At 38.8% G+C, this 14809-nt stretch overlaps 2 protein-coding genes across 4 annotated transcripts in view; both read left to right on the top strand.

Moving 5' to 3' along the window:
* LOC106008481 (uncharacterized) overlaps positions 1-14809 on the top strand; it is an 85553-nt gene that overhangs the window by 40514 nt on the left and 30230 nt on the right. For 2 of the 3 annotated variants that reach the window (XM_087201484.1, XM_087201483.1), the window contains exon 1: positions 2248-2365. The exons of the other annotated variant lie outside the window; for it this stretch is intronic. Coding sequence is in view for 1 of the 2 variants with exons in the window: in XM_087201483.1 (XP_087057609.1) it covers positions 2345-2365 (21 nt within the window). In the remaining variant the exon portion in view is untranslated. Of the gene's footprint in view, positions 1-2247; positions 2366-14809 lie in introns of those variants that run through there. 3 annotated transcript variants of the gene reach the window in all.
* Positions 2249-14809, top strand: part of LOC101705049 (adhesion G protein-coupled receptor E3) — a 110181-nt gene continuing 97620 nt past the window's right edge. Inside the window, exon 1 of the mRNA XM_013068385.3 lies at positions 2249-2365. The gene's annotated coding sequence lies outside the window, so the exon portion shown is untranslated. The remainder of the gene's footprint in view (positions 2366-14809) is intronic.

The following is a 14809-nucleotide window of genomic DNA, read 5'->3' on the forward strand; positions in this document are numbered from 1 at the left end:
TCTTAATAAATGTGGAGTCCCAGTCTTGCCAAGTGAAAACAGCTCTGAAATTGGTGTCACATTAGTAATCTAGGGATGATACAGGGACCTCTATATGATTAAGGGAAATATAACTCCCAACCTGCTAGGTGTCTGATAATGTCAAGTTCGAAAATCAAAGAATAAATTCCGGGAACAATGGAGGTTAAGAGTAGGAAATATTTATTGAGGGAAAGATAGCTTTTATCTAAGAGAGATAAAAGGAGACCCAGAAAGTGGGTTGCTGTGGACTCCACACACAGGAGAGCCTTTATAGAGCAATATCACAAGGTAGGTATGAAATCATGAGATGAGTACAAGGTGGGACAAAACTATGGTCAACTAGTAAGATTATAAATATAGTCTCTTAGGTAATACTAATCCAGTGGGAAGGAAGTCCCATAAAGAACAAAGATTTTTTCTGTAAGGGGTCAGGGACCTTTCCAGGAAGGGATGGGTTAAGGTCTTGGTCCCCCACCCAGGTGATTGGTGCCTGTTTAGAGTATCAATCATTTATCACAGTAGGGGAAGTAGGTGTAGTTATTTTCATCTTTGTTTTGAGGACTGGCCTTGAATGAATGTGTCTCCACCCACTACATGTGTTTTTACTCTCTTCAATGGCTTCTTCCAGGGCATAGCACCATCTGACTGCCTTTCAAATTTCTAACCAAATTAGCTGTCTATAATACTAGGAATGTGCAGTAGTTAATTCTGCAGAAAAGGACAGCTGAAGATGTCCTCAGGGCCTAAGGGTGGAGCTCAGTAGGAGGCCCCCTGGTTAGTTTGTGTGAGGTTCTGGGCTTCATCTTCAGACAGGAACACACATAAGCAAACATGCTGTCACATGCATTTACTGTTGTGGGGTGAGTTGGAAGGGTGAGAACTCCCATGAACTGCTATTGTCCTGGCAGGAACAAGCCTGAGAGAAGGTATTTCTTGTTGTTGGTGGTGTTCTGTTTCTTGAGACAAGAATCTCATTATGTAGTACAGGCTGGTGTGGAACGAACAGCAATCCTCCTGCCTCAGCCTCCAGAGTCCTGGTATCACAGGAGAGCGCCACCAAGCCCCAGTAGAAGCCATTTCTAGTGGATCACCTGCCTCCCAACCCTGATGTCCCTCAGGGGCCAAGGGGCGGAACCATTAACTCCTCCAATGGGCTTGGCCCCGAAAGACCCTGGAGGAAGCTCTAGGCATGCGCTGTGGGCGTGGCTGTTCCAGCTGACATTGCCCGGAAGTTGGGCTTCTTCAAGGTCACTGTGCTTTGCCCTTGGGGCCGCAGTCCTCTGGAGTCCTGAAGGTTCCTTGAGAAGACTGTGAGACCCCAGCAGCAGGAAAATGACAGTGTGTGCGGGCCTGGGAGTCCAGAGACTGGGGAGCCGGGCTGTGGGCAAGGCGGAGCCGCGGTGACGGACCCTGCCCCCGCCTGCGCTCTGGAGTCGGAGTTCCGTGTCCCGCTCAGACCCGGTCCCCTCTGGCTGAGGGCGGGGCTGGGTCGGCACCGGACCGGCCCAGTCGGTCCCTGAGCGGTGACGCGGGCCCGTTCGGAGCCCTCTCTGGGCACCTGTGCCACAGCGCGTGTGTCCCCAGCCTGTGCGGCCGGGGGAGGTGGCGGCAACCCTGCGCGCGTGGGTTCTACGTATGAGGACCTCAGGTGCGGACCTGCAGGTATCAGGGGCGCGAGCTCCCGGCGGAGGAGCGGGCGGTGCGGGCTCTGAGGCCCCGGAACTAGCGCGCTCCCAGCGCTGCCCGGAGCTCTGTGCTCCCCAGGGCGGGTCCCTCTGAGGCCAAATGGGCCTCTAGGGGCTTCGCTTCCGCGTGGAGGCCGCATCTGACCTCGGTGGACCCCTGGAGTTTTCCTTCTAATTCCCTTAGGAAATATGCCCAACCTTTAGGCTAGTTTCCTTGGTACTTGGCAGTTTTGTTCAGCGTTTTAAAAAAACTTTTGGTACTTAGGATTGAACTCAGGACCCTGACCTTGGAAGACAGGCGCGACACCACCGGCGCCCGGGACTTGGCCGTTTTATTCTCTTGTGTAAAGTCCTACGATTTCCAGTTGCTTGGGGGAAAGATAAGAGTGGATTGGGAGATGTAATGCCAGACCACCACCACCACCCCCAATACTGTGAAAGAAACAAATTTTGTTCTTCTTAGGAAAGATCACCTGAAGATGTAAGATTAAGAGTATTTTAGTATTATTTTTTCGCATACATTTTTCAATTTTTTTAACAGTGCTCTCTCACCTTGGATCCTCGGCCCTTGGTTGTGCAAGGCAAGCGCTGTACCACTGAACGACATCCCCAGCTTGTGAATTCCTACTTTAAGTAAGATGAAATCTCTAAAAGGAAAGGTACACCTCTCAAAATTCTGGTATATTAAGGGACTGGTTTCAAAACTTAATGTATAGTCTGTTCTGAATAATATCACCCATTGTTAGAAAGGAAGTAAAAATAATGATGCCATTTGTAATTTTAGTTAGTAACGTTAAAATGTTCTTATTTTATATTTTGCTCTTTCTACCTCTTAGTGGGTTGGGTTGGTCTGATTTAGGTCTTGTTTTTGTTTTTGAGACAGGGTATCTTTGCATAGTTCAGGCTGGACTTGAATTCACTGTGTGGTCTAGGCTGGCCTCGAACTCGCAGTGATCCTCTTGTCTCAGCCTCCCAAATTCTGAGATTACAGGTCCGCACCACCATGCCCAGCCCTCTTAATGTTTTAAAGAGTATTTTAGAACAATGTGCAGAGAAGTTGAATTTTTTGTTTATTTGTTTTGTTTTTGGTATCGGGGCTCAAACTCGGGACCTTGCCCTTTCGAGGCAAGCGGCAGAACCACTAAGCTAAATCCTTGACCTGAGAAGTTGAATTTTTAAAAAGTAAATCAAATGTTATCAAAAGCAAAATGTAGCTTAAAAATTTTCTAGTCGTGTTAGCAAATATGCAGGCAAACTTTTTATTTTTTTGCCACCATCAGATTTATTTGTCTTTTTCAAATTAAATATCATAAACACAGATTAAGAGCCAGACTTACAGACCAAAAAGCATATAAAATAGTTATATTCAGTCAAGGTACACTTTTAGATAATTGGCCATACTGGGTTACAATAATTTTTTTCTCTCATTTTTTCCCCCTATTGTCTATCTTTTATTTTACACTTTATTTATATTTTGGGTTTCTCATATAAGAGAAATCATGTGATATTTAAGGCTGCTTAAATATATGTAGGCTGCTTCCAGGATGTAGCTATTAAGAGTTGTCACTTGTATTACTGTAATGTGTTCTCTTTAACTCTTCAGGAAGATGCTTAGAAGGGGAATACCTGGGTCAAATGGAATGTCTATTTTTAGTTGTTTGAGGAATATCCATACTGGTTGGACCAGTATATATTCTGACAATGGAGGCTTCCTTTTTCCCTGCAGCCTCTACAGCATTTGTTATTACTTGAATTCTTGAAGATAGCCATTCTTTTTGAGTGAGATGAAATCTCAGTGTTGTTTTAATTTGCCTTTCTCTAAGGACCAGCAGTGTTGAACAGTTTCATGTTTTTAAACTTATTTTTATTTTATTACTACATGTTTGCAATTCATGCAATTTATAATTATCATGAGGAGTGGTTACATGTACATACCACAACTTGTTTCTCTTTTTTTAATCCCTCAACTTTCCTCCACAACCCTCCCTCTTATAATTCCTGTATCACATTTTTCATTCTTATTGATATTATTAATCTTAGCTCATGGTATGGCATAAAATGGTTACATTAATTGAGGTTATGAGGTTCCTGTACATGGCATATCTTTATTCTACTCATTTCCCCTCCTCTCCTCCATACCCCTCACACTTTTTACCTTGGACCACTTCCCTATTGCAAGAGATCCATCTCCTAGTCCCCCTCCATCCATTCTTTATTATTCTCTTTGTTTATACTTTGCCTCACTCAAATGAGAGATACCATATGGAACTTAAGCTTGTGTGTCTGGTTAATTTCACTCAACATTGTATTTTCCAGGTGCATTCATTTTTCTACAAATGTCTAAATCTATCATTCTTTATAGCAGAATAGTATCCCATGATACACAGATACCACATTTTCTTTTCTTTTTCTTTTTTTTTTTTTTGGTACCAGGTATCAAACTTGGGTCCTTGAGCTTGCGCAGCAGGCGGCGAAACCACTGCGCTAAATCCCTGGCCCGATACCACATTTTCTTTATCCCATCATCAGTTGATGGGAATATAGGTTGTTGCCAGGATTTAGCTATTATGAATTGTGCTACTATAAACATTGGTATGCATGTATCACTGTAATATGATGTCTTAAGCATTTTAGGGAAGATTCCTAGCAGGGGGCTACCTAGATCATATAGAATTTTTTATTTCATTTCTTTGAGAAAACTCCATACTGATTTCCATTATGGTTGTATTAGTTTACATTCTTACCAACTATAAAGAAGGGTTCCTTTTTCATCAGTTTCACTAGTGTTTGTTATTATTTGATTTCTTAGTGATTGCCATTCTTTCCAAGGTAAGATGGAATCTTAGTGTTGTTTTAATTTGCATTTCTCTAATGGCCAAAGATGTTGAGCATTTTTTCATACATTTGTTGACTGTATTTCTTCCTCTTTGAAGTGTCTGTTCATTTCTCTTGCCCATTTCTTGACTGGATCTTTAATTTTAGGTAGTTTAATTTTCTCAAGTTCTTTGTATACTCTAGATAGTAGTCCTCTGATTGAGGAGTAGTCAGCAAAACATTTTTCCCATTCTGTAGGCTATCTCTTCACTTTACTGATTGATTCTTTTGCTGTGCAGAAGCTTTTTAGTGTGATAAAATCCCATTTGTTAATTGTTGCTATTATTTCTTGGGCATTGAGGTTCTGTTTAGAAAATCCTTTGCTAAACCTATGTCTTCAAGTGTTTTACCTATTTTATTTTCCAGTAGGTTTAATATTTCTGCTTTAATGTTTAGGTCTCTGGTCCATTTTTAGTTTAATTTAGTATATTGTGCTATATAAGAGTCCAGTTTCAATCTTTTGCACACAGATAACTAATTTTGCCAGCACCACTTGTTGAATAGGCTATCTTTCCTCCAACATATGGTTTTGGCCCCTTTGTCAAAAATCAAATAGCTGAATGTGTCTGGGGAAGTTTCTGTCTCCTCGTTTCTGTCCCATTGATCCTATGTTTTTGTACCATACCGTTTTTACTATTCCTTTGTAATGTAGCTTGAAGTCAGGTATTGCTATCCTTCCTGCTTTACTCTTACTGCCCAAAATTGTTTTTGCTATTCTGGGTCTCTTCTGGTTTCATATGAATTTTAGGCTTGTTTTTCAAGATCTGTGAAGTATGTTGTTGGTATTTTGATTGGGGGGGCAGGGATTTAGCTCAGTGGTGCCCCCACCTGTGTTTCAAGTGCAAGGTCCTGAGTTGGATCCCTGGTACCAAATAAAAAACATATTTTGATTGGGACTGCATTGAATCTATGTAAGAGTTTTAGAAGTATGGCCACTTTGACAATATTGGTTCTGCCTATTCAGGAGCAGGGGATATCTTTCCATTTTCCTATGTCTGCTTTGTTTTTTTTTTTTCAGAGTACTATAGTTTTTATTATAGAGGTCTTTCGCTTCTTAGGTTAATTCTTAGGTATTTCATTTTTTGTGAAGCCACTGTGAATGATATTATTTTTGAGAATTTCCATTTCATCCCATTCTTTGTTGATGTACACAAATCCTAGTGATTTCTGTGATCTTGTATCCTGCTACATTGCTGAAGTTCATTATTAATTCTCAGAGTTTTTTGGTGGAGTTCTTTGAGTCTTCTATGTAGAGTATCATGTCATCTGCAAATAATAAATTCTTTTCCTATGTGTATCTCTTTTATTTTTTTCCTTGGGCTGATTGCTCTGGCTAATGTTTCAAGTACTGTGTTGAATAGAAGAGGTGATAGTGGACATCCTTGTCTTCTTCCTAATTATAGAGGGAATATTTTAGTTTTTCCCCACTTACTATGCTTCTGGATACTGGTTTGTCATATATGACATATATTCAGGTGTGGTTCTTCTACACCTGTTTTCTTCAGGATTTTTTTTTTTTATCATGAAAGTGGTATTGGATTTCATGCAAAACCATTTCTGCATCTATTGATATGATATGGTTTTGAGGCTTGCTAAAAGTAGTTACTGTCTTCTGGATTTCCAGTGTTTATTTTGATTTCACTTTTTCATTTCTAATTGCATTGATGTTGATATTTTCTTCCTTTCTCTTGGTAAGCCAGGATAGAGACTTATCTGTTTTTTGTATTTTTTTTAAGAACTAGCTCTTCACTACAATGATTTGGTTCTTTTATTGGTTTTTTTAGTCTCAATTTCATGGATTTCCACTCTCATCTTTATAATTTCCCCCCTTAATTTTGGATTGGGGCTGGTTTGTTGTGTCTTGAATACCATAAGATTGTTCATAAAGTTGTCTATTTGATCTTGCTCTATTTTCCTAAAGAGAGCATTGATTGTGATGAATTTTCCTCTTAGAATTATTTTCATAATGTCCCAGAAGTTTCAACAAGTTGTACCATTATTGTCATTAACTTGAAGAATTTTTTAATTTCCTCTTTGATTTCTTCTGTGACCCCCTTCATTGTTCAGGAGCATATTGTTAATTGTCCAGGAGCTTTTGCCTTTTCTGAAGTTTCTTCTGTCAATGATTTCAATTTTTCTTCATAGTGGTCTGATAGTATACATAGAGTAATTTCTATTCTTTTATATTCACTTAAGCAGGTTTTGTGGACTAGTATTGTGACCTACTTTGAAAAAAGTACCATATGCTCCTGAAATGTATACTCTGTTATCTGTTATCGAAGGGTGGCATACTCTGTATATATTCATTAAGTCCACATGTTCAAGGGTGTTGTTCAGGTCTGAAATTTCTTTATTACTTTTTTGTTTAGTTGATCTATCTCTTTGCAAACGTGGAGTATTAAAATCTCCTACTATGATTGTATTACTGTTTTTTTGATCCTTTAATTTCAGCAGTTTTTGTTTTATGAAGCTAGGTGCTCCAGTATTCATATGTATTTATATGTTTATAAATGTTATCTCTTGTTGGTTTGTCCACTTAACTAGTGTGTACTGATTTTCTTTGTCTCTTCCAATCATTTTTAACTTAAGGTTAACCCTGTCTGATGTTAGAATTGTTATGTTAAGCAAGCCAGGAAATCACCAAACACCAGGACAAAGACAGAGTTAAAACTAAAAGGAGTTTATTTACTGAGGTGGACTCCACCCTCTAAGAGAAGTGAAGCCCCAAGGCAGGGGACAGCACAGCTTTTATAAGTAACTCAAACAAAGAAGTTCAGGGAGAGGCCAATATGTCCTTTAGCCAGCTGTGAAATACCTTTTACAACCCAGTTTTTTTTAACCCACCTATCTTGTCAAGATAGGACATTTTGTGGCTACAGGGTTCTACAGGGTTCGGGGCTACAGGGAGGCACCAGGCACCATCTGTTCCCAGGGAGTGATAAAGCATGTTTACAGAAGCAGAGTGAGCGGCTATCTTGTGGGGAATTCCAACACTCTGTAAGGGGAGGTGTATGAGGGGAGTTCATTCACAGGCCAAGATGGCATTTTTTTAGGTTCACTTTGGTCTCACATTCCCCACTGGTTTTTGTACAGAATCAAACCTTTGATTTATTTCTGTCATTTTTTTTTTAGGCAAGGGTTTATATATTTGATTTAGCAACATAACAGTCAAATTTAATAATCTATGAACCACTGAGAGCATTTTATACAGTAAGGCATTGTATGTAGCAACATGATAACAACAAACATATGATTATAATTAAGACTACAAGAAAAAGCTGTTTTAACCATTGTATATTAGGCAACCATTGAGTTAACCATTGAAACAAATCTCATCCTAATTTTTTATTATTTTTTTTTGTCAATTTTTTTAATTGTTTTATTCTTTTTTTTAATCCCTGGGCTATTGTCAGTCAGATTAAAACAACACATATTTTTTATTTTTTTATATTTTTGGTGATGGAACAAGAGCAAGTAATCTATTGTTGTCCTGTTGTCTAGTATAGCCCATTGGTGTTTTTGTAACTTTTGATTAATTAACGTTAAGGCAGATGAGGTAGTGTTTAGACCTTTGACCACCTTGTATGTTGCTGCAGACCAGCTGCAGTCGATGTAGGGTAGGAAGGGGAGATGTCCTGGGCCAGCGATGAGAAAAGAACCTTCACAAGCAGTGTTCAGGTTCCCTCTGAGAAATCTCAGGGTCTGATTTATTTTTATATCTTTAAGCAATAGCTGGGAGGCATTGGGCAGAAGGAACATGTTTACATTTTAAGTTGCCTTAGCAATTTCTATTGAAATAAAGGTTATTTTTTGTTAAACAAAGTACAATTCCTCTAAGCTGTTTCATTTCATTGAACATCACGAATACATATTTAAAAATTACAATTGTCCCCTTATTTACCCACACCTAAACAGAACAGAAAGTAACTTAATCAAAATCTTTATATCAGTGGGGGTACAAGTAAGATTTAATCAACTAAGTGTCAAACTTGTGGTTGCCAGCTGGCCCTTGAGAAACTTCCCAATGGTTAATATAGTTTGCTATTAGCTCTCTATTTTTCTTTACCTCTCTATTCATCTTAACTAAATGTCATTTAGGTTCATAGTCCATGAGCAGGAGATATTTACAGCACTTTGAGAAATATTGAGTAACTTGTCTCCTTAATGCATTTACCTGTCTTAACGTTCTATTTCCCATTTTCCACTATTTCTTACATCTAAAGTCTGTCCCTCCAATCTCTTCGTAAGACCCCTTTAGTAAAAAGAATGTCAACAATAAGAGGGGGGGTTATAGTAGTGGGGAAACAGAGGAGGTTTTAGGAGAGGTTTCTTTAGAAGTGGATGTGGCAACAGAACTAAGATAAACTGGAATTTGGGACTTGTGAGCCAGATCAGATTTCAATATATCATTACCAATTTGCCTCATGGAGAGTTTGTTGTTAGTCACAAACACAGTAACTCCTATGATCAGAGTAACAATTATAAACATTATGGCAAGAAAAAATAAAACATGAGGGTACGATGTGTTCCACCCTTTCTTTCCCCCAGCTGCAACTTTGTCAAGCAGCATTGGAGGTCAGTTGGGCTTCACCAGTATGTCAATTTTTGTACTACCTTTTTTGTGTGAATTTTTATGGAGGGCTGAGCAAGGACAGATATTATCATAGGTATCACTTGAGCATCTATCAAGAGACCTACATCATCATCACATCCTGGTGCAGTATAGGGTGACCAATGCTTAATTTTTTAGGGCACTATCAAATCAGTTTGATCTGGTAATATTATGGCCAAGTGACTTAGGCACCACCGAGTCTTAGACAAGTAGGCAGGGATATAATTAAACGTTACTTTTTTATATGTATAAAACCATCTTGATGGTAAAGGCACATGGCCATCACTGTATATGATTTTTTGTTTTTTATTACAGGTCATTTTTTAATCTTTTTAATCTTAGACATTTCGTAGTATAATTTTTATATATAGTACATTGTGTATTGTTTAACATAATCATCTGAGGTGTATATAACTTGATAGCATTTTTTGGTTTAGAATAAGAGGGGGTCCCCCAATTGTAACTATGTTTATATGTAAGATTTTGGGGGGGGATGTCTTTAAACAGAGTATAAAGTTGTATCAGACTCAAGGGAGTGTACACTGGGACGAGACAACTCTTTAATATATAATGTAAATTTATATCTATATTTAAACAGAACTTAGACAAATTAAGTGATTGTGTCAGCTGAATCTAAACATTACCAGTATGGTCCAATTGTTTTGGGGGTAATATTGTCAGTGTTTTAGAAAATATTAACAAGAAGGGGATGTATTTTTAACCCGTCCCAGTCTAAACTTTTTGTTGCCTGGTTGACTGATGACCCTCTATTTGTCCTCCGGGATGTTCTCAGGAGCCGTTTTGATGTGACAGTGATGTATCCACGGTGGTTTTTTCGTGACCTTTTTGCCAGATGGTGTCATCAAAATCACCTGGAAAGCTCTCTCCCAATGTGGCTCCAGAGCCTTAGTTGAATGTTTTTTTTACCAGCACCAGATCTCCAGGCTGAAATTTTTGGTGGGTGACATCAGGTTGAGGGGCCAGCCTGGCCTCCCGAACTCGACTCCATAGTTTTTGTTGGATTACCTGGAGGGCTTTTAAAGAATTTAACAAAGTATGATTTTTACATTTTGATACATTTTTTAAATTTACGCTGGGCAGTAAGGGAGGTGGTCTCCCGAACATGATTTTATAAGGAGTTAACTTTTTTTTGTATAAGGAATGTACCTAGCCCACAAGAGGGCCACTGGGAGGAGGTCTGGCCAGCTTTGTTTAGTTTTTAAAACAAACTTAGTTAATTTTTTTTTAAGGTTTGATTTATCTTTTTTATTTTTCTTGAACTTTGTGGCCGATAGGCACAATGAAGTTTTTAATTAATGTTAAGGGCCTTGGCCACCAATTGAGATAACTTAGCCCTGAAGGTTGGGCCATTGTCGGACCCCAGAGTATGGGGGAGGCCAAATCAGGGGATGAGGTTTTGTAACAACTTTTTACTGACTCTTGTAGCTGTCTCTCCTTTAGTAGGGAAAGCTTTTATCCATCTAGAGTAAGTATCTACCGAAACCAACAGGTACTTATATCCACAGCTGGGCTTGACTTTAGTAAAATCTAATTTTTAAAATTTTCCAAGATGTTTACCTTGGCATTGGGTCCCCTCGCCTCTGGGTGTCATCTTGGCATTTACCTGGGCACAGGTCTGGCACTGAGCGTAAACATCCTGAACCATGGCAGCCAGCTTAGGAATTAAGAACCTGGAATTTACCAATTGTCTGAGGTTTTTTTTTTTAAGTGAGTAAACTGATGTATTTGTTGAATTAGCTGTCGGCCAAGAGCCTGAGGCAAGCAGACTCGCTATCAGGATGACTTTATTATTTATTTTTATCTTTTATAGCTCCCACCCAGGCATTTTGGTTTTGTGGGGGGTTTTTTTGATGAGTAATTTGGCTTAGTCGGCAGCTCAGAAAAACCTTTAAGGAACAGGGTGGGGCCACCTCCACTAGTTTTTTGGCAGCCAGTTTAGCAGCTAGATTAGCCTTTTGGGGTTTTTTTTGGTTTTTTGTATTAAATTCTTTTATTGGTACATTGTAGGTATGCAACACAATTACATTTCTCATTGGGAATTGTACCTTTACATAATGCATCTTGGTTCTTATTTTATCCCCATTCCTAGCCCTCCCTTCACCCCCTCCACCCTCCCCTATTTACAAAGACTTTATTTCCATTTTTTCCATTTCTCAGCATTTTTCCTTTCCCTTCTTACCTTTCCCCTGCCCCTCCCACTACCCCTACACCTTTGGACCTTTTCTTCCTATTTTGCATTATCGATTATTCATTCTAATCATTGGTATATTTTAGATACACAATATAATGACATTCATCATTGGAAATTTGCACCTTTACATAGTCTCTCTTGGTTCTTATTTTTCACCCTTGCCCAGCCCTCCCTTCAACCCCTCCAGTCCTCCCTATTTACAAAGATTTTGTTCCTCTTTTTCCATTTTCTCATATTAATCCCATTCCCTTCTAACCTTTCCCCTAGCCCTTCCACTTCCTTCCCCTTTGCCCCTTTTCTTCCTATTTCACATTACCTATTATACATTTAGTCCTTATTTACACTTTCAGTTTCTCACACCAGAGAAACTATTTGGTATTTACACATGTGTGTCCTATTTATTTTACTTAAGAGTATTGCCTCAATGTGCATCCACTTAGCTATAAATGTCTCTAATTTCTCATTTTTTATGGCTGAGTAGTACTCCATTTTATAAAAAACCACATTTTCTTTATCCAGTCTCCAGTTGATGGGCATTTGGGGTGTTTCCAAGTTTTAGCTATTACAAACTGTGCTGCTATGAACATGGGTGCACATATATCACTGTGGTATGATTCTTTTAATTCTTTGGGGAAGATCCCCAGCAGTGGAATAGCGGAGTCAAATGGGACTTCCAGTCCTAGTTCTTTGAGGTATCTCCATACTGATTTCCACAGTGTTTGCACCAGTCTACACTCCCACCAGCAGTGGAGCAGGGTTCCTCTTTCCCCACAGCCCTGCCAGCATTTGTTATTGGTTGATTTCATGATAGCAGCCATTCTTTCTGGAGTGAAGTGGAATCTCAGCATTGTTTTCATTTGCATCTCTTGAATGACCAGTGATGTTGAACATTTTTTCATGTATTTATTTGCTATTTCTACTTCTTTGTCTGAGAAATGTCTGTTCATTTCAGATGCCCATTTTTCGATTGGGTCTTTAAATTTGGGATGTCTGATCTTTTTCAGTTCTTTATAGATTCGAGATAGTAGACCTTTGTCTGAGGAAGAGCAGGTGAAGATTTTTTTCCCACATTGTGGGTTGTCTCTTCACACTGCTGGTGGTTTCTCTTGCTGTGCAGAAGCCTTTTAATGAGAAGAGATCCCATTTGTTGATGGTTTGTGCTAGTTCACGGGCAACTGAGGTCTTGTTCATAAAATCTTTTCCTACACCAATGTCTTCAAGGGTTCTACCTTACCTCTGTTCCAACTGGTTCAGAGTTTCTATTTTAATATTTAGATATTTAATCCATTCTGATTTTAGTTTAGTGCATGGTGAGAGATACAGGTCTAGTTTTAATCTTTGGCAAGTTGAAGCCCAATTTTTCCAGCACCATTTATTAAAGAGGGTATCTTTCCTCCAGTGAGGGTGTTTGGCTCCTTTGTCAAAGATGAGATGGCTGAGTGGGTCTGGAATTGTTTCTGCATCTTTTAATCTGTTCCACTGGTCCTCAAGTCTGTTTGTTTGCCAGTACCATGCTGTATTTATCACAGTAGTTTTGTAGTATAGTTTCAGGTTGGGGATTGTGATACCCCCAGCCATGTCTCTGTTACCTAGAATTGCTTTTGCTCTTCTGAGTCTCTTCTTGTTCCAAATGAATTTTTGGGTCATTTTCTCGAGGTCTATGAAGTATGATGCTGGGATCTCAATTGGAATTGCATTAAATCTATACAGCAGTTTTGGAAGTATGGCCATTTTCACTATATTAATCCTTCCTACCCAGGAGCAGGGGATGTCTGTCCATTTTCTGATATCATCTTCAATCTCTTTTCAGAGTGCCATAGTTTTCAGAGAAGAGGTCTTTGATTTCTTTTGTTAGGTTGATTCCTAGGTATTTCAGTGTTTTGGATGTTATTGTGAAAGGAATTATTTGCCCTATTTCTCTCTCAGTGAGTCTGTCATTGGTGTAGAGGAAAGCTATTGATTTTTCGTGTGTTGACCTTGTAACCAGCTACTTGACTGAATTTGGTTATTAAGTCTAGAAGACTTTTGGTGGAGTTCTTGGGGTCTTCTATATAGAGTATCATGTCATCTGCAAATAATGACAATTTGACTTCTTCATTACCTATCTTTATTCCTTTTATTTCTTTCTCTTGTCTAATTACCGTGGCTAATGTTTCCAGAACTATATTGAACAAGAGTGGTGATAGTGGACATCCTTGTCTTGGTTCCTGATTTTAGTGTGAAGGATTTCAGTTTTTGACCATTTAGTATGATATTGGCTGTTGGTTTTTCATAGATGGCTTCTATCAGTTTGAGGTAGAGACCATCTATTACAATTTTTTGTAGGGTTTTTATCATAAATGCATGTTGGATTTTGTCAAATGCTTTTTCTGCATCTATGGAGATAATCATATGGTTTTTGTCCTTGGCTCTATTGATATAGTGTATTACATTGATTGATTTTCTTATATTGAACCACCCCTGCATCCCTGGGATGAATCTCACTTGATGAGGGTGTATGATCTTCTTGATGATCTTCTACATTCTGTTTGCCATTATCTTATTAAGGATTTTTGCATCTACGTTCATTAGTGAGATTGGCCTATAGTTCTCTTTTTCAGTTGGCTCTTTCTCTGGTTTGGGGATCAAGGTGATGCTTGCTTCCAGGAATGAATTTGGGAGTATTGCTTCCCTTTCAATTTCATTGAAGAGTTTAAACAGTGGTGGCAGGAGTTCCTCTCTAAATGTCTTGTAGAATTCAGCAGTGAAGCCATCAGGGCCCGGGCTTTTCTTAGTTGATAAGTTTAATTACATGTTCAATTTCATTTGTTGATATTGGGTTGTTCAGAATTTTTAGGTCTTCTTCGTTCAACTTTGGTAATTCATATGTGTCTAGGAATCTGTCCATTTCTTCTGTGTTGTCCGTCTTACTGGCGTATAGGTTCTGGAAGTAGGTATTGATGATCCTCTGGATTTCTGCTGGGTCTGTTGTAATTTCCCCCTTTTCATTCCTAATTGCATGGATTTGGGCCTTTTCTTTCCTTTTTCTGACAAGGTTGGCTAAAGGTTTGTCAATTTTGTTGATTCTTTTGAAGAACCAACTCTTGGCTTCATTGATTTTTTGTTATCGTTCTCTTAGTCTCCATTGCATTGATTTCTCCTCTGACCTTTATAATTTCCTCCCTTGTATGAGCTTTGGGGTTGTCCTGCTCTTCTTTTTCTAAAGCTTGTGGTTCAGCATCAGGTTGTTTAATTGGGCTCCTTCTGTTTTCCTAATATGCATATTCACTGCTCTGAATTTCCCTTGTAAGACTGCTTTCATTGTGTCCCATAGATTCTGATATGTTGTATTATCATTGTCATTTAATTGAAGGAACTGTCTGATTTCTTCTTTAATTTCCTCTGTGACCCTTTGGTTATTCAGAA

Source organism: Heterocephalus glaber, unplaced genomic scaffold (assembly GCF_053883595.1).
Source record: "Heterocephalus glaber isolate CG9 unplaced genomic scaffold, H.glaber_assembly_v1.0 deba00001760, whole genome shotgun sequence".
Lineage (NCBI taxonomy): Eukaryota > Metazoa > Chordata > Mammalia > Rodentia > Bathyergidae > Heterocephalus > Heterocephalus glaber.